This window comes from Budorcas taxicolor, chromosome X, assembly GCF_023091745.1.
Source record: "Budorcas taxicolor isolate Tak-1 chromosome X, Takin1.1, whole genome shotgun sequence".
NCBI classification, from domain to species: domain Eukaryota; kingdom Metazoa; phylum Chordata; class Mammalia; order Artiodactyla; family Bovidae; genus Budorcas; species Budorcas taxicolor.
The window spans coordinates 96,375,874-96,399,475 of NC_068935.1; the positions used below are offsets into that span (position 1 = coordinate 96,375,874).

The window sequence follows — 23,602 nt, forward strand, 5'->3', positions numbered from 1 at the left end:
TAATTTCATGGCTGCAATCACCATCTGCAGTGATTTTGGAGCCCCCCCAAATAAAGTCTGACATGGTTTCCACTGTTTCCCCATCTATTTCCCATGAAGTGATGGGACCAGATGCCATGATCTTCGTTTTCTGAATGTTGAGCTTTAAGGCAACTTTTTCACTCGCCTCTTTCACTCTCATCAAGAGGCTTTTTAGTTCCTCTTCACTCTCTGCCATAAGGGTGGTATCATCTTCATATCTGAGGTTATTGATATTTCTCCTAGCAATCTTGATTCCAGCTTGTGCTTCTTCCAGCCCAGCATTTCTCATGATGTACTCTGCATATAAGCTAAATAAGCAGGGTGGCAATATACAGCCTTGATGTACTCCTTTTCCTATCTGGAACCAGTCTGTTGTTCCATGTCCAGTTCTAACTGTTGCTTCCTGACCTGCATACATGTTTCTCAATAAGCAGGTCAGGTGGTGTGGTATTCCCATCTCTCAGAATTTTCCACAGTTTATTGTGATCCACACAGTCAAAGGCTTTGGCATAGTCAATAAAGCAGAAATAGATGTTTTTCTGGAACTCTCCTGCTCTTTCGATGATCCAGCGGATGTTGACAATCTGATCTCTGGTTCCTCTGCCTTTTCTAAATCCAGCTTGAACATCTGGAAGTTGTCAGTTCACGTATTTTTGAAGCCTGGCTTGAAGAATTTTAAGCATTACTTTACTAGCATGTGGGATGAGTGCAATTGTGTGATAGTTTGAGCATTCTTTGGCATTGCCTTCCTTTGGGATTGGAATGAAAACTGACCTTTTCCAGTCCTGTGGCCACTGCTGAGTTTTCCAAATTTGCTGGCATATTGAGTGCAGCACTTTCACAGCAGCATCTTCCAGGATTTGAAATAGCTCAACTGGAATTCCATCACCTCCACTAGCTTCGTAGTGATGCTTCCTAAGGCCCACTTGACTTCCCATTCCAGGATGCCTGGCTCTAGATGAGTGATCACAGCATCGTGATTATTTGGGTCATGAAGATCTTTTCTGTACAGTTCTTCTGTGTAATCCTTCCACCTCTTCTTAATATCTTCTGCTTCTGTTAGGTCCATACCATTTCTGTCCTTTATTGAGCCCATCTTTGCACGAAACGTTCCCTTCGTATCTCTCATTTTCTTGAAGAGGTCTCTAGTCTTTACCATTCTATTGTTTTCCTCTATTTGCACTGATCACTGAGGAAAGCTTTTTTATCTCTCCTTTCTATTCTTTGGAACTCTGCATTCAAATGTGTATATCTTTCCTTTTCTTCTTTGCTTTTCACTTCTCTTCTTTTCACACCTATTTGTTAGGCTTTTCAGACAGTCATTTTGCCTTTTTACATTTATTTTTCTTGGGGATTGTCTTGATCCCTGTCTCATATATAGTGTCATGAACCTCTGTCCATAGTTCATCAGGCACTCTATCAGATCTAGTCCCTTAAATCTATTTCTCACTTCCACTCTATAGTCATAAGAGATTTGATTTAGGTCATACCTGAATGGTCCAGTGGTTTTGCTCACTTTCTTCAATTCCAGTCTGAATTTGGCAATAAGGAGTTCATGACCTGAGCCACAGTCAGCTCCCAGTCTTGTTTTTGCTGACTGTATAGAGCTTCTCCATCTTTGGCTGCAAAGAATATAATCAGTCTAATTTTGGTGTTGACCATCTGGTGATGTCCATGTGTAGAGTCTTTTCTTGTGTTGTTGGAAGAGGGTGTTTGCTATAACCAGTGCGTCCTCTTGGCAAAACTCTATGAGCCTTTGCCCTGCTTTATTCTGTACTCCAAGGCTGAATTTGCCTGTTAGTCCAGGTGTTTCTTCACTTCCTACTTTTGCATTCCAGTCCTCTATAATGAAAAGGACATCTTTTTTTGGGTGTTAGTTCTGAAAAGTCCTGTAGGTCTTCAAAGAACTGTTCAACTTCAGCTTCTTCAGCGTTACTGGTCAGGGAATAGACTTGCATTACCGTGATATTGAATGGCTTGCCTTGGAAATTGTTAACAGAGTTCATTCTGTCATTTAGTTCAATGATTCCTAGAATGTCAGTGTTCACTCTTTACATCTCTTGTTTGAACACTTCCAATTTGCCTTGGTGCATGGACCTAACATTCCAGGTTCCTATGCAATATTGTTCTTTACAGCATTGGACCTTGCTTCTATCACCAGTCACATCCACAACTGAGTGTTGTTTTTGCTCTGGCTCTATACCTTCATTCTTTCTGGAGTTATTTTTCCACTGATCTCTAGTAACATATTGGGAACCTACTGACCTGAGGAGTTCATCTTTTTAGTTTCCTATCTTTTTGCCTTTTCATACTGTTCATGGGGTTCTCAAGGCAAGAATACTGAGGTGGTTTGCCATTCCCTTCTCCAGTGGACCACATTCTGTCAGACCTTTCCACCATGACCCGTCAGTGTTGGGTGGCCCCACACAGCATAGCTTAGTTTCACTGAGTTAGACAAGGCTGTGGTCCATGTGATCAGATTGGCTAGTTGTCTGTGATTGTGGTTCCAGTTTGTCTTTCCTCTGATGCCGTCTCTCACTGCCTACCGTCTTACTTGGGTTTCTCTTTTATTGCCACATAGTCAATTTGTTGCCACATAAATTGATCAAATGAGTTATTGAGTATATGTTGAATCTTGTGAAAGAAGAAGTGGGGTTGACAAGAAGAGATGGCCATTTTTCAGCCAGAAGCAAGTACTTGTTTTGACTAAACAAAATGCAAGAACACTGCTAATGTTTTGCTATATGTTACAACAAATACTGCAGTTAGGACATTGAAGATCAGTTAAAAATTTTGGTAAGGACCACTTTCTCAGCATGTGAAAACTGGAAAATTGAGTTCTGTCCATTATCCAGCATTTTACTGGAAACTAGGCAGAATGTTCCTGCTTTGTGTTGGGATCATATAAATATTTTGAAAAGAAGATTGTGAAGCATTATTTCAGTTCTTATTCCTTGTACACAAATAAAGGCAACCTTATACACAAATTATTGCCTTTTTCAGAGGCTGATGACAAATACTCCCTTAGGGAGAAGAAAATCTAGCTTTTATTGCATTATTTGGTGTTAAGTTTTATTCATTATTACTTTGTTTTCATGCCTATATTTCTTCTATAGAATTACCTGAAGATCTGTATGCTTTTTCATATAATCCCAAGTTCTCAAAAGACATGAGGGAAAGTGGATGGAAGCTGATTGACCAAACATCAGATTTTGGACGTATGGGAATTCCTAACAGGTACTGGACCATAACAGATGCCAACAGAAACTATGAGGTAATTTTGTTACTGTTTTCTTTTGGTTCACTTAATTGAAACAGAAGTATTTCAGCAAACAAAGTTTTGAAAAGGGAAAAAAACCACCCATTATCTCTCCTTTTCATTCAGCATTCAGCCATTCAACAAGATTTTTATTAAATAACTAATGCATTTAAAACACCAACTCAGAGTTCTCATAGTCTAAAGAATAGGGTGCTATGGGAGCGTAGGTGAAGAATGGAATTCAAACTGGAATGCCAGTAAGAGCCTGAAGTGCTGGGGAATAGCCTAGAGAAGGGATTCTATCTTATCTTATAAGGGAGAGAAGGAAAGAGGTCAGTAAGTGAACTCAGATCAGGGATAAATTGAAGAATTTGAACGTTATCCTGAGGACCGTAACCACAAGAGTATTTTGATCTGGAAATGTCTGTAAGTATATTTGTATTTTAAAAAGATAACTTTGATATTGGTATGAAGAATTGGTTTGCTGGAGTTAAGAATGCAGGAGAGTGATATGAGATGTGATGAGAACCTGAAGTAAGGCAATGGCTATGGATGGTGAGGAGGAGATAGTTTTAACAGATATTTAGGTAGTAGAAGTTAAAGAACCTGGTGACACTTTAATGTGGCTGGGAGAAAGAGGGGGAAGTTTAGTAGGCATCGCAGGTTTCCTGGTTTCTGGCTTAGATGACCCCAGTGGGTATGGATATGTTAGCAAGATAAGGATTACAAGAGGGTCAGACAGCATCTTAAGTTTTAGATGTGAGTTTAAGGTGATTTTAAAAATCAGGTATTTGATATCAAGCATTTGAGCCTAGATCTCCAGAAAGATTTCTGGGCCAAATATAGAAGCTCTCAAGTGTATTGATTCACTAGGAGGACCTGGCATATAGTCACTTGTGACTGTGGTTCATTACAGTGAAAATATAGAAGGCAAAATCAACAAAGGGAAAAGGAGTAAAGTCTGGGGAAAACCAGACAAAAGTTGAAGCTTTTGCCCTTTCCCAGTGTAGTCACATAGGACATGCTTCAACTCCTCTAGCAATGTGACATGTGTAAAATGTTTCTACCTATATTGTTACTTATTCCTAAGGTACATTTTGTCCTTATAGATCTCAATATTTTCATTTCTAGAAAATAATAGCATACTTGGAAGAGCTTTTTACATCAAGGATATTTTTGTTCTTATTTTTGAGGAATCGATGATTCTAGTTGATAAATAATGGACAGCTAATGCTTGAGTGGTTGCTATTCCAACCTGTTGCTGCTAGCAGGTAAAAAAAATGTAAGAAGATTAAATTTGAAAAATTGAGTTTGTTTTCTTTTAGATATGCAGTACCTACCCTCCTGAAATAGTGGTTCCTAAATCTGTTACATTGGGAACGGTGGTTGGTAGTTCGAAGTTCAGAAGTAAAGAACGTGTGCCTGTGCTCTCCTACTTCTACAAAGAGAACAATGTGAGTTGACAAAACTTCTCTGATGAGAACTAAACTTGGCTCTAGGAGACCTGGGTTTAAGTCACACTACTGTCACTTACTAGCTTTGTGACCTCAAACATGTTACTTCTCAGAACTTTAGTACTTTTGAGGGGTTTTAAGTGGGTCACATCAGAAAAAATATATGTGTACTTTGTAAATTTTAAAGTGCTATGCAGATGTTAAGTGGCATTTGTAGTGTGTTCATTTATTTCTTTCCTGCTCTGCCAGCTCCTGCTTGATGGCAAGTAACTGTTAAAGAGTGGGAACAGTCATATGGAAGAATATTTGTAGAGTGTTGCCTCTCACTATAACACAGATTTCCTTATTTTTTCTCACAGTTTTTCATATAATTTAGGGTCTTATGGGAAAGCACTTGACTCCTCTGAGTCCCCTTCCATAAGAAGGGATAATAGTTCTTTCCTCTTGTGGTCTCTCTGAGATCTGGAATTAGACAAATAGTCAAGTTCTCAGGTATTCAAATGCTAAAGAGTATAGTAATATAAGTGGTTGTCTGTGTCAGACTGTCAAAGTAAGCAGACTATATAACAACACCACCAAAATGTAAGGCAGTTCATTAACTGATCATTATTAGGTGTACCTGCTACATAGCTGTGCTATTTTCATATTAAAATTGCTTTAAACAAACCAGTACTATGATTTGACACTAACTCCTAAAATGAGTGAATTCTGTTCTCTTAAGAAACTCTAGATCTTTGTTTTATCTTGAATTCTTAAGTGAGCCTCTGGTATATGAGTGATATCACTGGGACTATAAAAAGCAAGAAAATTGAAAAAAAAATACTAGCCTAATACAAATTAAAAATAGATAAAATTTTATTAAAAATCTCAAGATGTGATTTTATTGTAGTCTGGGTTTGTCAAGACTGGGTTGGGAATCTTAGCCGTATAGAAGAAAGAAAAGACTATCTGAGCAACAGTTTGTAGTAATACAGCCCACATGCTGGAGTGGGGAGGGAGGAAGGAAGCTGAGCTCAATGTTACTGAAATGCTGGATTTCAGAGCTATATTTTTTTTCTTTTTAATTTCACTATCCTGAGTTGGCTCATCCTCTTCTCATTGAACGTGGGAACAAGGAAGATTTTTGACCACCTGTAAATATGATCACTCAACTGACACATTTTTCTTTACAGGCTGCCATTTGCCGCTGTAGCCAGCCTCTGTCTGGATTTTATACTCGTTGCATAGATGATGAACTCCTGCTAGAGGCTATTCGCCAGACAAATCCAGGGAGCCAGTTCCTGTATGTTGTAGACACAAGACCAAAGGTATCTATGTGTCAAAACCCTCTCTAATACTTCTATTTCACTCATGCTGCAATGCCCCTCCCCATGTAGTGAGCTTTGCAGTGTTAATGGGAAAGTTGGATTTGTGCATATGGGCTTGTTGTTGTTCAGTCCCTAAGTCATTTTCGACTCTTTGTGACCCCATGGACTGCAACACGCCAAGCTAACCTGCCTTTCACTATCTCCTGGAAGTTGCTCAAACTCATGTCCATTGAGTTGATGATGCCATCCAACTATCTTATCCTCTGTTGCTCCCTTCTCCTCCTGCCCTCAATCTTTCCCAGCATCAGGGTCTTTTCCAGTAAGTTAGCTCTTTGCATCAGGTGGCCAAAGTATTGGAGCTTCAGCATCAATCCTTGCAATGAATATTCAGGGTTGATTTCTGTTAGGATTGACTGGTTTGATCTCCTTGCTGTCCAAGGGACTCTCAAGAGTGTTCTCCAGAAGCATAGTTCGAAAGCATCACTTCTTTGGTACTCAGCCTTCCTTATGGTCCAGGTCTTACATCTGTACATGACTACTGGAAAAACCATAGCATTGACTATATGGACTTTTATCAATAAAGTGATGTCTCTGCTTTTTAACATGCCATCTAGGTTTGTCATGGCTTTTCTTCTAAGAAGTGTCTTTTAATTTCATGGCTGTAGTCACCATCCGCAATGATGTTGAAGTCCAGGAATATAAAATCTGCCACTGTCTCCACTTTTTTACCATCTATTTGCCATGAAGTTGATAGCTTACAGTGAATGATGTCAGATTCGTGATCTCCAAAGAAGATTTAGCTTTGGGACCAGGGACCAGGCTTGATCACTCAAGAGATTTTCTGTAGCAGAATTTTATTAAAATACAAAAAGGGACAGAGAAAGTTTCTGACACAGACATCGGAAGGGGGATGGAGAGTGCTCTCCTAACTAGTCTTAGCAAGGGAGCTATGTACTTTTTAATTGGTTATTACAGTAAACCAAAAGAATGTCTCGAGGTTGTAGAGATCTTACTAGACCCACTCCCAAAATTTACATTTTAAGATGAAAGGATTAGAATTAACAATAGAAAGATTCTACCAGACCCACTCCCATAATATACATTTTAAGATAACAAGATTAGTCAGAAGGTTCTCAAGAAGGAGAAACTTGTCCTCAAGCAGGATACATTGCTGTTATATAATCCTTACTAAGACTAGTGAAAGTAACTCAGTCGTGACTCTTTGCGACTCCATGGACTGTCGGCTACCAGGCTCCTCAGCAGACAGTCCATGGAGTTTTTCAGGCAAGAGTACTGTAGTGGGTTACCATTTCCTTCTCCAGGGGATCTTCCCGACCCAGGGATAGAACCCGGGTCTACTGCACTAAGACTAAGGAATGTAGAAAAAATGTTTGTCCTTTCCTTCTTCTTGAGAATTCCAGACCTCTATCTCCTCTTTGAGAGCCCCAGACCCCTTGCTCCTCTTCAGGGACCATGGACTTCTTATCAACCTACCTAAAAATTGACTCTCTCATTCCCCCCTTTTCTTTTAGAAGAATTATGTTGCCAAGGGAAAGGAGCATCATTTTCATTCCATAACTACTTCTTGCTTTTGAGGGATGTCATCCCTAAATTGTGGAGGTAACATATTCACCTAACCTTCATATTGAGTGTCTCTGATCCAGGGGCCCCAAGTAATAGTTGGAGGAGGCTGTGGCACTTGTAGGAGTCTGTACAACTATTTGTAACTTAAAGGTTTTCAGACAGTTAGAAACAAATCCCATTATACAGTTACAGATATAAGGCAAAAGAGTCATTAAACCAAGTTAAAACATAATCAATATTAAAAGTTACATTATGTCCATAGTTAAGGTACAATATGTTATCAGTCCATCTTAGGCTTGTTAGATGTAATCAGATCAAGAAGAGGCATCACATATGATTGTTGTTGGTGAAGGTATTTGGAGACTTGAAGAAAGTCCTTTCCTTAAATGAGAGAAACTATGTTAAGCCTTCAATTGATGAGGAGGGGAGAGCTCCACAGACACAGCAGCTAGAACGATTGTGGAGGCTGGGTCAGGGGTCACCTCCTGGAGTTCTTGTAATGTCTCTTGAAAAGCTGAAAGCTGAGTCATATAGTTAATTCTAAGGCTTTAGGATCTATGACAATATCTGTGTGCAAAAACAGTCTGTCATAGAGACAGTCTCTTCTTTGGGGGATAGTTCAAGCCCTCATTAAAGACTGGGCAATTTCCCCATAACCCGGAATCCAAATGTGCCAATAGCCTGTAGTGTCCAAGAGGATTATCCTCTCAGTTGTCTTAAAGTCATAGGTAGAGGATGGTATAGTATAGGTTTAACTCCAGAAAGCATTCTTCAAATCAATGACTGAAAAATATTTGGCTCATTCAAGAATTTCAGACAACAAAATATAAGGATTAGGCACTTATTATTCATAAATCTTGAACTAGTCTCCATTTATCATTTGACTTTTTCACACCAAAAATAGGAGTGTTGCATGGACTATTACAAGGAATTAATAGCCCCTGTTCCTTTAAATTTTCAATGATGGGTTTTAACTCTTCCTTAACCTCAGGCTTTAATGGATACTGCTTTTGATGTGGAAATAAGTGAGGGTGTTTGAGCTTAATAAGGAAAGGAACATTTTGTGCTTAACCCACAGTTTTTCTATCAGCCCACACTTTACGAATTACATTTTCTTCAGTTAAAAGAGTAGGTTCCATATTCATGAAAACAGAGGCCTGGACCTTGTTCAGGATATTCCTCCCCAAAATGGGTGAGGGAGACTCTGGCATGATCAGAAACTCCTGAGGAAACAGCAGAGTCCCAGTTGCAGCTTAAAGTATGACTGAAATAATAGCATTTGGCTCATCTTAACAGTCCCATTACAGTAGCGGATTGGGAGGAAAGTGGACCAGGGGCTTCAGTCAACACTGAGAAAGTTGCCTCAGGTTCTAAAAGAAAGTCGACTGATTGGCCTGCCACAATTATTAATACCTGGGGTTCCTCAGGTGTTATTAGGATGGGAGCTTGTGTGGGGACCCTAAAGCACCTTCAGTCTTGATTGTCTTGAGAGTCTGACCCCTGGGGCCTACACCTCGAGGGCAGTCTCTTCTCCAGTATGGTCCTTTGGAAACTGAACATGGAACTGGAGCAGCTTAGATGCCTGAGGGCAACTTCACATGAGATGACCCTCCTTTCCACAGTAATAACAAGCCCATCCCTTTTCACCTGGGTTCCTCTGGGCATTTTTCTCTCAGACTGATTTATAGAAGTTTCCATAGCCATCACTAGAGCCTGGGCCTTTCCTTTGGTTCTTTTCTGTTGTCGTTTCTCCTCCTCATATTCTCTACTGTAATATACTGTCTGAGCCAGCTGTAACAGTTTTTCTTAAGACTTATTTGTTCCCAATGGCTGTTTTCGTAACTTATGGTGGGTATCTGGAGCTGACTTAGTGAGAAATCTTCTTTTAAGATCATTCCTCCTCTGCCCTTTCGGGATCAACATCAGTAAACTTACAGAGAGCTTCTTGTAGTCTATCTAAGAATTTACCAGGCGTTTCCTTCTCCCCCTGTTCTATGTCAGCCAACTTAGCATAGTTTAAAGTCTTAATGAACGCTCACTTTAGTCCTTCAAGAATGCATCTGACAAAGTGGTTTTGTTATGGGAACTGCTTGGCTTCCAACAGGAAGGAGAGCTATTTTGTGTTCCCTGTTTCCCTTGCCTTCAAGACATGTATACCCATTTCTCTTGTTCTCTATAGAACCGACTAATTGTAAAACTGTATTATAATTGAACCCCTTCAACAGGCCAGCATTTCTGTCTTCAAAAGAATACCATGGCCATTCAGTATCACAGAAGAAGATCAGGCGTTTCTTTTTTAAATTCTGGGGATCAAACTTGTCCCAGTTCTTTAAAATACGTTTTAAAGGAGTATTTTTGGAACTGCTCGCTCCCATCTGTAAGAGAGATAAAAGTGGCATCCACAGCCTTGGCTTCTTTCCTCTGGAAGTGTCCTTCCCTGCTCTAGATGGGAGTGTGGACAGACTTTCCACCGAAGCTTTCCTTCCCTGGTTGGACTTAGTCAGCCCCTTACCAACACAGGCATCGTACTCATCCCTCCTGGTTCTACCACCGAGGTAGGGTGGAAATGCACCAGGAGTAGACCTGATGGCATCCCAAATAGATTTCTAGTTCCATACCACCAAGACCTCTGTTTGATTTACCCTTTTCCACTGATGCCACCTGGGGTGGTGCAGTATAGCTTTCCCAGAATGTTTCCAAAGCTACAACTGCTAGGGGAAGCATCTGTCTTCCACGTGCCTGTGCACATTTCTGAATACAATCCTGACCACAGTAGAAGTGGTGAGTTATCACTATATCAGTATATGTGATGGCAAAAGAGGTAGTGGAGGGTGGCCAGTAAGGAAAAAGTTATTTTTATCCTCGAGTTACTAGAGTCAATCCTTCCAGTTCATTTCCACAGACTCCTCAAAAGAATATCTAAGGAGTTGAGACAGAAGCCAGTGGAGCACTTTCTCTGATCTGCTAAAAGCTAGCACCACCAAAGGAAGAACCCCATTGCAAATCCAATCAGAACAGATACTGCAGTTCCTGATCTGTGTCCTCAAAAACCTCATGGTCACCAGCAATGCTGCTATGCATATAGATCCGAGACACAGCCATGACAAAGACTCACTTTCAGGTCATTGGCCCCTTAGGCAAGCAGCCAAGAGAGTGCCCTCTAGCCTGAGACACATTCATGGAGCTAGAGTTCTGCCTTGCTCCCAAATGTGCTTTGGTAACTTTCGGCTCCTAGCAAGGCTAGGCGCTTCCATACAGTAACTTTTGGCTCTTAGCCAGGCTAGGTGCTTCCATACAGGTGGTCTAAGTAAAGTACACAGTAACAGCATGGATCACAAGTCCCTTGGAAGTCTATAATTCAGCAGATTAGGTTAGGTTCAGTCCAGTTCATCACTCAGTCGTGTCTCAATCTTTGCGACCCCATGAATCGCAGCAAGCCAGGCCTCCATGTCCATCATTAATTTCCGGAGTCCGCCAAAACCCATGTCCACTGAGTTGGTGATGCCATGCAACAATCTCTGTCGTCCCCTTCTCCTCCTGCCCTCAATCTTTCCCAGCATCAGGGTCTTTTAAAATGAGTCAGCTCTTCACATGAGGTGGCCAAAGCATTGGAGTTTCAGCTTCAGCATCAGTCCTTCTAAAGAACACCCAGGACTGATCTCCTTTAGTATGGACAGGTTGGATCTTCTTGCAGTCCAAGGGACTCTCAAGAGTCTTCTCCAACACCACAGTTCAAAAGTATCAATTCTTTGGAGCTCAGCTGTCTTTATAGCCCAACTCTCACATCCATACATGACCACTGGAAAAACCAGTGTCTTGACTAGACAGAACTTTGTTGAAAAGTAATGTCTCTGCTTTTTAATATGCTGTCTAGGTTGGTCATAACTTTCCTTCCAAGCAGTAAGCACCTTTTAATTTCATGGATGCAGTCACCATGTGCAGTGATTTTGGAGCCCAGTAAAATAAAGTCTGACACTGTTTCCACTGTTTCTCCATGTATTTCCCATGAAGTGATGGGACCAGATGCCATGATATTAGTTTTCTGAATGTTGAGCTTTAAGGCAACTTTTTCACTCTTCTCTTTCACTTTCATCAAGAGGCTCTTTAGTTCTTCTTTGCTTTCTGCCGTAAAGGTGTTATCACCTGCATATCTGAGGTTATTGATATTTCTCCCAGCAATCTTGATTCCAGCTTGTGCTTCATCCAGCCCAGCATTTCTTATGATGTACTCTGCATATAAGATAAATAAGCAGGATGACAATATAGAACCTTGACATACTCCTTTTCCTATTTGGAACCAGTCTATTGTTTAACAGTCCAGTTCTAACTGTTGCTTCCTGACCTGCATACAGGTTTCTCAAGAGTCAGGTCAGGTGGTGTGGTATTCCCATCTCTTTTTTCAGAATTTTCTACAGTTTATTGTGATCCACACAGTCTAAGGCTTTGGCATAGTCAATAAAGCAGAAATAGATGTTTTTCTGAAACTCTCTTGCTTTTTCAATGATCCAGCAGATGTTGGAAATTTGATCTCTGGTTCCTCTGCATTTTCTAAAACCAGCTTGAACATCTGGAAGTTCACTGTTCACGTATTCCTGAAGCCTGGCTTGGAGAATTTTAAGCATTACTTTACTAGTGTGTGAGATGAGTGCAATTGTGTGATAGTTTGAGCATTCTTTGGCATTGCCTTCCTTTGGGATTGGAATGAAAACTGACCTTTTTCAGTCCTGTGGCCACTGCTGAGTTTTCTAAATCTGCTGGCATATTGAGTGCAGCACTTTCACAGCAGCATCTTTTAGGATTTGAAATAGCTCAACTGGAATTCCATCACCTCCACTAGCTTTGTTCATAGTGAAGCTTCCTAAGGCCTACTTGTTCCAGGATGTCTGGCTCTAGGTGAGTGATCACACCATCGTGATTATCTGGGTCATGAAGATCTTTTTTGTACAGTTCTGTGTATTCCTGCCACCTCTTCTTAATATCTTCTGCTTCTGTTAGGTCCATACAATTTCTGTTCTTTATTGAGCCCATCTTTGCATGAAATGTTCCCTTGATATCTCTAATTTTCTTGAAGAGATCTCTAGTCTTTCCCATTCTATTTTTTCCTCTATTTCTTTGCATTGATCACTGAGGAAGACTTTCTTATCTCTCCTTGCTATTCTTTGGAACTCGGCATTCAAATGTGTATATCTTTCCTTCTCTCCTTTGCTTTTCACTTCTCTTCTTTTCACAGCTATTTTTAAGGCCTCCTCAGACCGCCATTTCACTTTTTTTGGGAGATTGTCTTGATCCCTCTCTCTGTACAATGTCCTGAATCTCTGTCCATAGTTCATCAAGCATGTTGTCTATCAGATCTAGTCCCTTAAATATATTTCTCACTTCCACTGTATAGTCATAAGGGATTTGATTTAGGTCATACCTGAATGGTCTAGTGGTTTTCCCTACTTCCTTCAATTTACGTCTGAATTTGGCAATAAGGAGTTCATGATCTGAGCCACAGTCAGCTCCCAGTCTTGTTTTTGCTGACTGTATAGAGCATCTCCATCTTTGGCTGCAAAGAATATAATCAGTCTGATTTTGGTGTTGACCATCTGGTGATGTCCATGTGTAGAGTGTTCCCTTGTGTTGTTGGAAGAGGGTGTTTGCTATGAGCAGTGCCTTCTCTTGGCAGAACTCTATTAGCCTTTGCCTTGCTTTATTCTGTATTCCAAGGCCAAATTTGCCTGTTAGTCCAGGTGTTTCTTGACTTCCTACTTTTGCATTCCAGTCCCCTATAATGAAAAGGACATCTTTTTTAGGTGTTATTTCTAGAAGGTCTTGTAGGTCCTCATAGAACTGTTCAACTTCAGCTTCTTCAGCATTACTGGTTGGGCATAGACTTGTTTTACCGTGGTATTGAATGGTTTGCCTTGGAAATGAAGAGAGATCATTCTTTCGTTTTTGAGATTGCATCCATGTATTGCATTTCAGACTCTTTTGTTGACTATGATGGCTACTCCATTTCTTCTAAGGGATTCCTGTTGCAGAGCTTTTATGGGTTCCCTTACCCTGCTGCTCTCTGCCCGGGTGCTCTTTTGCAATAAAATCTCTTGCTTTGTCAGCATATATGTCTTCGGGATCATGTGGCACCACCCAAGACAGACATGTCACGGTGGAGTGTCTGACAGAATCTGGTCCACTGGAGAAGGGAATGGCAAACCACTTCAGTAGTCTTGCCTTGAGAACCCCATGAACAGTATGAAAAGACAAAAAGTTAGGACACTGAAAGATGAACTCCCCAGGTCAGTAGGTGCCCAATATGCTACTGGAGATCAGTGGAGAAATAACTCGAGAAAGAATGAGGGGATGCAGCCAAAGCAAAAACAACACCCAGCTGTGGATGGGACTGGTGATAGAAGCAAGGTTCAATGCTATAAAGAGCAATATTGCATAGGAACCTGGAATGTTAGGTCCATGAATCAAGGCAAATTGGAAGTTATCAAACAAGAGATAACAAGAGTGAACAGCAACATTCTAAGAATTAGATTAGGTTAGTAGTTCTAATTCCCCACGCAATTACAAAATGGTCAAAGAGACCAGGAAAAGTTGACTGAGAAAGGAAAGTTCGGTCCACACACTTTGCCCATTTCTTGCTGCTCCCCTCGCAGGGATGTTGGGAGTCTCTTGGCATTGGCAGGTCGGTATAAACCCCTGACAAGGTGCCCCTTTCTGGGGCTGCCTTCAGTGATTATGAGCCACCAGGGCTTGTCCCTTGCTTTGCACAGGGCATGTCATTCATTCACACAGGCACAACCTAGAGTTAGGGAAGTAAAGTAGAAAACATGTGTATTGAGAAAACAGAGGGTTAGAACTCTTGAGTGTTCTTACCTTGTCCTGAAGATCCCCGACTAAGATGAGCCCCCAAGATGATAGCTTACAGTGAACAATGTTGAATTTGTGATCTCTGAAGAAGATTTAGCTTCAGGACCAGTGAGTAGGCTTGATCACTCAAGAGCTTTTGTGTAACAGTGTTTTAATAACATATAAAAAGGGACAGAGAAAGCTTCTGACATAGACATCAGAAGGGGAACAGAGAGGGCCCCCATCACTATTCTTAGCAAGGGAGTTGTATACTTTTTAATGGGTTATTGCAATAAATCAAAAGAATGTCTCAAGGTTGTAAAGATCTTACTAGACCCATTCCCACAATTTTCATTTTAAGATGACAGGATTAGAATTAACAATAGAATGATTTTTCCAGACCCACTCCCATAATATACTTTTTAAGTTAACAGGACTAGTCAGAAGGTTCTCAAGAAGGAGAAACAGGTCCTCAAGCAGGATACATTGTTATTATATAATCCTTACTAAGACTAAGGAATGTAGAAAAAAAGTTCATCCTTTCTTCCTCCTTGAGAATTCCAGATCTCCATCTCTTCTTTGAGAGCCCCAGACCCCTTGCTCCTCATTGGGGACCACAGACTTCTTATCAACCTACTTAGGAATTGACTCTCTCATCCCTCGCCCCTTTTCTTTTAGGAGAATTGTGTTGCCAAGGGAAAGGGGCATCATTTTCATTCCAAAACTACTTCCTGCTTTTGAGGGGCATTGTCTCTAAATTGTGGAGTCAACATATTCTCCATTTGGAGAGCCATTTGGAAACTCTTTTTATTAAAGCCTTCACTATCAAGCAAGACTGTGAGAAGGTGCTTTGAACAACTTAGTCTTACCACTGCCTGTGAGTGTTGCAGAAAGGAGGATCCTCTGGTAAACCTAAATTCTCTGCATTAATTCCTTGACTTTCAGCATTTTGTCTGGCTCTAATAATGGATTGTAGATGAACTGTGTCCCACTAGGCAAGTAAAGGACTGATTTGTTATTGTTGTTCAGATGCTAAGTCGTTTCTGACTCTGTGACCTCATGAACTGCAGCACACCAAGCTTCTCTGTTGATCACTATCTCCCTGAGTTTACTCAAACTCATGTCGAGTCAGTGATGCCATCCAACCATCCCATCCTCTGTCCCTCCTTCTCCTCTTGCCCTTATTTTTCCCAGCATAAGGGTCTTTTCCAGTAAGTCAGCTCTTTGAATCAGGTGGCCAAAATATTGGAACTTCAGCTTCAGCATCAGTCCTTCCACTGAATATTCAGGGTTGATTTCCTTTAGATTGACTGGTTTGAGCTCCTTGATGTCCAAAGGACTCTCAACAGTCTTCTCTAACACCACAGTTTGAACATGTCAATTCTTTGGCAGTCACCCTTCTTAATGGTTCAACTATCATATTCATACATGACTACTGGAAAAACCATAGCTTTGACTATATATGGAACTTTGTCAGCCAAGTGATATCTCTATTTTAATACACTGTTTAGGTTTTTCATAGCCATTCTTCCAAGGGGCAAGGTGAAGTCACTCAGTCATGTCCGACTCTTTGCGACCCGGTGGACTGTAGCCTACCAGGCTCCTCCGTCCAGGGGATTCTCCAGGCAAGAATACTGGAGTGGGTTGCCATTTTCCTTCTCCAGGGGATCTTCCCGACCCAGGGATCAAACACAGGTCTCCCGCATTGGAGGCAGATGCTTTAACCTCTGAGCCACCAGGGAAGCCCAAGGGGCAAGTGTCCCTTAATTTCATGGCTGCAGTCACTGTCCACATTGATTTTGGAGCCAAAAAAAAATAAGTCTGTCAGTGTTTCCATTGTTTCCCCATCTATTTGCCATGAAGTAATGGGACTGGATGCCATGATCTTTGTTTTCTGAATGTTGAGTTTTAAGCCAGCTTTTTTACTCTCCTCTTTCACTTTCATCAAGAGGCTCTTTAGTTTCCCTTCACTTTCTGCCATTAAAGTAGTATCATCTGCATATCTGAGGTTGTTGATATTTTTCCCCACAATCTCGATTCCAACTTGTGCTTCATCCAGCTCAGCATTTTGCATGATATACTCTGCATATAAGTTAAATAAGCAGGGGATAACAATATACAGCCTTGACATACTCCTTTCCCAATTTGGAGCCAGTCCATTGTTCCATGTCCGGTTCTAACTGTTGCTTCTTCACCTGCATACAGGTTTCTCAGGAGGCAGGTAAGGTGGTTTCGTATTCCCATCTCTGTAAGAATATTCCACCGTTAGTTGTGATCCACACAAATACTTTAACATAGTCAATGAAGCAGAAGTAGATGTGATGTTTTTGGAATTGCCTTGGTTTTTCTATGATCCAGCCTATGTTGGCTATTTGATTCCTCATTCCTCTGCCTTCTCTAAATTCAGCTTGTACATCTGAAAGTTCTCAGTTCACGTTTTCCATAGCCTAGTTTGAAGGATTTTGAGCATAATCCTGCTGGCATGTGAAATGAATGCAATTGTGCAGTAATTTGAACATTCTTTAGCATTGCCTTTCTTTGGGATTGTAATGAAAACTGACCTTTCCCAGTCCTGTGACCACTGCTGACTTTACAAAATTGCTGGCCTAAAGAGTACAGCACCTTATCAGCATCATCTTTTAAGATTTGATATAGCTCAACCTGAATTCCATCACCTCCATTAGTTATGTTCATAGTAATGCTTCTTAAAGTCCACTTGACTTCACACTCCAGGATGTCTGGCTCTAGACTACACCATCTTGGTTAACTGGGTCATTAAGAACTTTTCTGTACAGTTCTTCAGTGTATTCTTGCCACCTTTTCTTCCTCTCTTCTGCTTCTGTTAGGTCCTCCTGTTTGTCCTTTATTGTACCTATCTTTGTATGAAAATTTCCCTTCTCTGGTTTTTTTTTTTTAAGAGATCTATTGTCTTTCCCATTCTATTGTTTTCCTCTTATTTATTTGCATTGGTCACTTAAGAAGGCTCTCTCCTTGTTATTCTCTGAAACTCTGCATTCAGTTTGGTGTATCTTTCCCTTTTTCCATTGCCTTTCGTTTCTCTTCTTTTCTCAGCTATTTGTAAGGCCTCCTCAGACAGCAACTTTGCCTTCTTAAATTTCTTTTTCTTGGGAATGATTTTGGGTCATCACCTTCTGTACAGTGTTATGAATCTCCATCCATAGTTCTTCAGGCACTCTGTCTACTAGATCTAGCCCCTTGAATCACTTTATCACCTCCACCTTATAATCTTAAGATTTTGATTTAGGTTGTATCTGAATGGCCTTGTGGTTTTCCCTACTTTCTTCAATTTGAGCTTGAATTTTGCAATAAGAAGCTGGTGATCAGTCAATTCTAGATCTCTCTCTCTCTCTCTTTTTTTTTCCTATGACTGTACTGAGCTTTTCCATCTTTGGCTGCAAAGAATATAATCAATCTGATTTCTGTACAGACCATCTGGTAATGCCCGTGTAGAATATTCTCTTGTGTTGTTGGAAGAGTGTGTCTGCTATGATCAGTGCATTCTCTTGGCAAAACTCTTTGCCTTGCTTTGCTTTTGCCTTTGCCTTGCTTCATTTTGTGCTCCAAGGCTAAACTTGCCTGTTATTCCTAGCATCTCTTGACTTCCTACTTTTGCATTCCACTTCTCTATGATGAAAAGGGCATATTTTCTGATGTTAGTTCTAGGAGTTCTTGTAGGTCTTCATGGAGTCATTCAACTTCAGCTTTTTCAGCATTAGAGGGTGAGGCATAGACCTGGTTTGCTGTGATGTTGAATGGTTTGCCATGGAAACTATCTAAGATCATTCTGTCATTTTTGAGATTTCAACCAAGTACTGCATTTCAGACTCTCTTGTTGACTATGTGGGCTACTCCATTCCTTCTATGGAACTCTTTCCCACAGTAATAGATATAATGGCCATCTGAATTAAATTATCAGATTTCCATCCATTTTAGTTCACTGATTGCTAAAATAGCAATATTAACTTTTGCCATTTCATGTTTGACCACATCCAAACACTTTTGCTTTTGCCTTTGCCTTGCTTCATGGACCTAACATTCCAGGTTCCTATGCAATATTGTTCTTTACAGCATTTTACTTTACTTTCACCACCAGATACAACCAGAACTGGATGTCATTTCCACTTTGGCTTACCCTCTTCATTCTTTCTGTAGCTATATCTCTGCTCTACCCCAATATAATACTGGGCACCTACCAACCTGTGGGGTCGCCCTTTCAGTGTCATATCTTTTTGCCTTCCCATACTGTCCATGGGGTTCTTAAGGCAAGAATACTAAGTAGTTTGCCATTCCATTCTCAAGTGGAGACACTGATGTGTGTAGTCTGTATACATATTAATTTCCAAAGTGACTATATGAACTTTGATAGCGACATATTTGTTAGCCCTAACTGGCAGGAAAATGCCCTTCAGCCACTCATCATAGCTTGATGACATGCCTGGTGCCCAGCCTTTCCTACTGCTGCTTCTCGTTGAGCATTTGAACCTTCACTGGCTGTCGGCTGTCAGTCAAGGACAGATTCTCATCTTATGTATCATTTAAGATTTGTGTTTCCATATTAATTTTCTGTTTTGATGATCTGTCCATTGGTGTTAGTGGGGTGTTAAAGTCTCCTACTATTACTGTGTTACTGTCAGTTTCTCCTTTTCTGTCTTTTAGTGTTTTTCTTATGTATTGAGATGTTCCTATGTTGGGTGCATAGATATTTATAATTGTTATGTCTTCCTCTTGGATTGATCCCCTGATCATTATGTAGTGTCCTTTTTTTTTAAGGGAATGTAATTTTTAAAATTTAAATTTATTTATTTTAATTGGAGGCTAATTACAATATTGTATTGGTTCTGCCACACATCAACATGAATCCGCCATGGGCATACACGTGTTCCCCTTCCTGAAACCCCTCCCACCTCCCTCCCAATACCATCTCTCCGGATCATCCCAGTGCACCAGCCCCAAGGATCCTGTATCGAACCTGGACTGGTGATATGTTTCTTATATGATATTAAACATGTTTCCATGACATTCCCCCAAATCATCCCACCCTCTCCCTCTCCCACAGAGACCAAAAGACTGTTCTGTACATCTGTGTCTCTTTTGCTGTCTCGCATATAGGGCTATCATTACCATCTTTCTAGTTCCATATATATGCATTCATGTCAGTTCATTTCAGTTCAGTCACTCAATTGTGTCCAACTCTTTGCAACCCCATGAATCACAGCACACCAGGCCTCCCTGTCCATCACCATCTCCCGGAGTTCACTCAAACTGATGTCCATCGAGTCAGTGATGCCATCCAGCCACCTCATCCTCTGTCATCCCCTTGTCTTCCTGCCCCCAATCCCTCCCAGCATCAGAGTCTTTTCCAATGAGTCAACTCTTCGCATGCGGTGGCCAAAGTACTGGAGTTTCAGCTTTAGCATCATTCCTTCCAAAGAACACCCAGGACTGATCTCCTTTAGAATGGACTGGTTGGATCTCCTTTCAGTTCAAGGGACTCTCAAGAGTATTCTGCAACACCACAGTTCAAAAGCATCAATTCTTCTGTGCTCAGCTTTCTTTACAGTCCAACTCTCACATCCATACATGACCACTGGAAAAACCATAACCTTGACTAGACAGAGCTTTTTTGGCAAAGTAATATCTCTGCTTTTGAATATGCTATCTAGGTTGGTCATAACTTTTCTTCCAAGGAATAAGCATCTTTTAATTTCATGGCTGCAATCACCATCTGCAGTGATTTTGGAGCCCCAAAAAATAAAGTCTGACACTGTTTCCACTGTTTCCCCATCTATTTCCCATGAAGTGATGGGACCAGATGCCATGTTCTTCATTAGTATACTATATTGGTGTTTTTCTTTCTGGCTTACTTCACTCTGTATGATCGACTCCAGTTTCATCCACCTCATTAGAACTGATTCAAATGTATTCTTTTTAATGGCTGAGTAATACTCCATTGTGTATGTGTACCACAGCTTTCTTATGCATTCATCTGCTGATGGACATCTAGGTTGCTTCCATGTCCTGGCTCTTATAAACAGTGTTGTGATGAACTTTGGGGTACACATGTCTCTTTCAATTCTGGTTTCCTCTGTGTATATGCCCAGCAGTGGGATTGCTGGGTCATAAGGCAGTTCTATTTTCAGTTTTTTAAGGAATCTCCACACTGTTCTCCATAGTGGCTGTACTAGTTTGCATTCCCACCAACAGTGCAAGAGGCTTCCCTTTTCTCCACACCCACTCCAGCATTTATTGCTTGTAGACTTTTGGATAGCAGCCATCTGACTAGCGTGAAATGGAACCTAATTGTGGTTTTGATTTGCATTTCTCTAATAATGAGTGATGTTGAGCATCTTTTCATGTATTTGTTAGCCATCTGTATGTCTCCTTTGGAGAAATGTCTGTTTAGTTCTTTGGCCCATTTTTTGATTGGGTCATTTATTTTTCTGGAATTGAGCTGCGGGAGTTGCTTGTATATTTTTGAGATTAGTTGTTTGTTAGTTGCTTCATTTGCTATTATTTTCTCCCATTCTGAAGACTGTCTTTTCATCTTGCTTAGAGTTTCCTTTGTTGTGCAGAAGCTTTTAAGTTTAATTAGGTCCCATTTGTTTATTTTTGCTTTTATTTCCAGTATTCTGGGAGGTAGGTCATAGAGGATCCTACCGTGATTTATGTCAGAGAGTGTTTTGCCTATGTTCTCCTCTAGGAGTTTTATAGTTTCTGGTCTTACATTTAGATCTTTAATCCATTTTGAATTTATTTTTGTGTATGGTGTTAGAAAGTGTTCTAGTTTCATTCTTTTACAAGTGGTTGACCAGTTTTCCCAGCACCACTTGTTAAAGAGATTGTCTTTTCTCCATTGTATATTCTTGCCTCCTTTGTCAAAGATAAGGTGTCCATAGGTTTGTGGATTTATCTCTGGGCTTTCTATTTTGTTCCATTGATCTATATTTCTGTTTTTGTGCCAGTACCATACTGTCCTGATGACTGTGGCTTTATAGTAGTTCCTGAAGTCAGGCAGGTTAATTCTTCCAGTTCCATTCTTCTTTCTCAAGATTGCTTTGGCTATTCGAGTTATTTTTTGTGTTTCCATACAAATTGTGAAATTATTTGTTCTAGCTCTGTGAAAAATACCGCTAGTAACTTGATAGGGATTGCATTGAATCTATAGACTGCTTTGGGTAGTATACTCATTTTCACTATATTGAGTTCTTCCGACCCATGAACATGGTATATTTCTCCATCTATTAGTGTCCTCTTTGATTTCTTTCACCAGTGTTTTATAGTTTTCTATATATAGGTCTTTAGTTTCTTTAGGTAGATATATTCCTAAGTATTCTTTATCTCTTGTGGTATTCTTTATTTTAAGGTTTATTTTGTCTGATATGAGGATTGCTACTCCAGCTTTCTTTTGCTTTCCATTTGCATGGAATATAGTTTTCCATCCTCTCACTTTCAGTTTGTATGTGTCTTTGGGTCTGAATTGGGTGTCTTGTAGACAGCATGTATATGGGTCTTGTTTTTGTATCCATTTATCAAATCTGTGTCTTTGGGTTGGGGCTTTTAACTCGTTTGCATTTAAAGTAATTATTGATATCTATATTCCTATTGCCATTTTCTTAATTTTGGGGGGGGGGTTCATTTTGTAAATCTTTTCTTGTATTTCTTGAATATATAAGTCCCTTTAACATCTGTTGTAAAACTGGTTTGGTGGTACTGAATTCTCTTAACTTTTGCTTGTCTGAAAACCTTTTGATTTCTCCATTAATTCTGAATGAGATCCATGCTCGATAGAGTAATCTTGGTTGTAGATTTTTACTTTCAGTGCTTTAATTATATCCTGCCATTCCCTTCCTGCAGAGTTTGTGCTGAAAGATCAGCTGTTAAACATACGGTATTTCCCTTGTATGTTACTTGTTACTTTTCCCTTGCTGCTTTTAGTATTTTTTTCTTTGTGTTTAATCTTTTTTAGTTTTATTAGCATATGTCTTGGTGTGTTTCTCCTTGGGTTTATCCTACATAGGCTCTTTGAGCCTCTTGGACTTGGTTGACTATTTCCTTTTCCATGTTGGGGAAATTTTCAACTATAATCTCTTCAAAAATTTTCACATACCCTTTCTTTTTCTGTTCTTCTGGGACCTGTATAATTCTAATGTTGGTGTGTTTGATATTGCCCAGAGTTCTCTGAGACTGTCCTCAGTTATTTTCATTCTGTTTAATTTATTCTTCTCTTCAGAAGTTATTTTCACCATTTTATCTTCCAGCTTAATGATTCGTTCTTCTCTTTCAGCTGTTCTGCTATTGATTCCTTCTAGAATATTTTTACTTTCAGTAATAGTGTTGTCTTTTTTTTAATTCTTTAATTCTTCTAGGTCTTTGTTAATCGATTCTTGCATTTTCTGCATTCTGTTTTCCAGGTTTTTGATCATCTCTACTATCATTATTCTAAATGCTTTTTCATGTAGTTTGCCTATTTCCTCTTCACTTATTTGGACTACTGTGTTTCTAGTTTGTTCCTTCATTTGTGCAGTGTTTCTCTGCCTTTTCATTATTTTTTTAAACTTAATGTGTTTGATGTCTCCTTTTCCCAGGCTTAAAGGCTGAATTCTTTCCTCCTTTTGGTTTCTGCCCCACTAAGGTTAGTGCAATAGTTTGTGTAATCTTCATATAGGGTGAGATTTATGCTGAATTTTGTTTGTTTTTACTCCCATGGGAAAGGCTGAGTGAGGTGGTAATCCTGTCTGTTGATGATTGGGTTTGTATTTTTGTTTTATTTGTTGTTTAGATGAGGCATCCTGAACAGGTGGTTTGGTGATGCCTGGGGTTGTATTCAAGTGGTTTCCTTTGTGGGAGTTCTCACTTTTTGATACATTCAGAAAATGAAGATCATGGCATCCGGTCCCATCACTTCATGGGAAATAGATGCAGAAACAGTGGAAACAATGTCAGACTTTATTTTTTTGGGCTCCAAAATCACTGAAGATGGTGATTGCAGCCATGAAATTAAAAGATGCGTACTCCTTGGAAGAAAAGTTATGACCAACCTAGATAGCATATTCAAAAGCAGAGACATTACTTTGCCGACTAAGGTCCATCTAGTCAAGGCTATGGTTTTTCCAGTAGTC

The 23,602-nt window shown here is 40.1% G+C and overlaps 1 protein-coding gene across 1 annotated transcript in view; it reads left to right on the forward strand.

The window, feature by feature from the left end:
• MTMR8 (myotubularin related protein 8) overlaps positions 1–23,602 on the forward strand; it is a 200,012-nt gene that overhangs the window by 27,289 nt on the left and 149,121 nt on the right. The window contains 3 exon segments of the mRNA XM_052662720.1: positions 3,138–3,295; positions 4,606–4,734; positions 5,907–6,041. Coding sequence (XP_052518680.1) covers positions 3,138–3,295; positions 4,606–4,734; positions 5,907–6,041 — 422 coding nt within the window.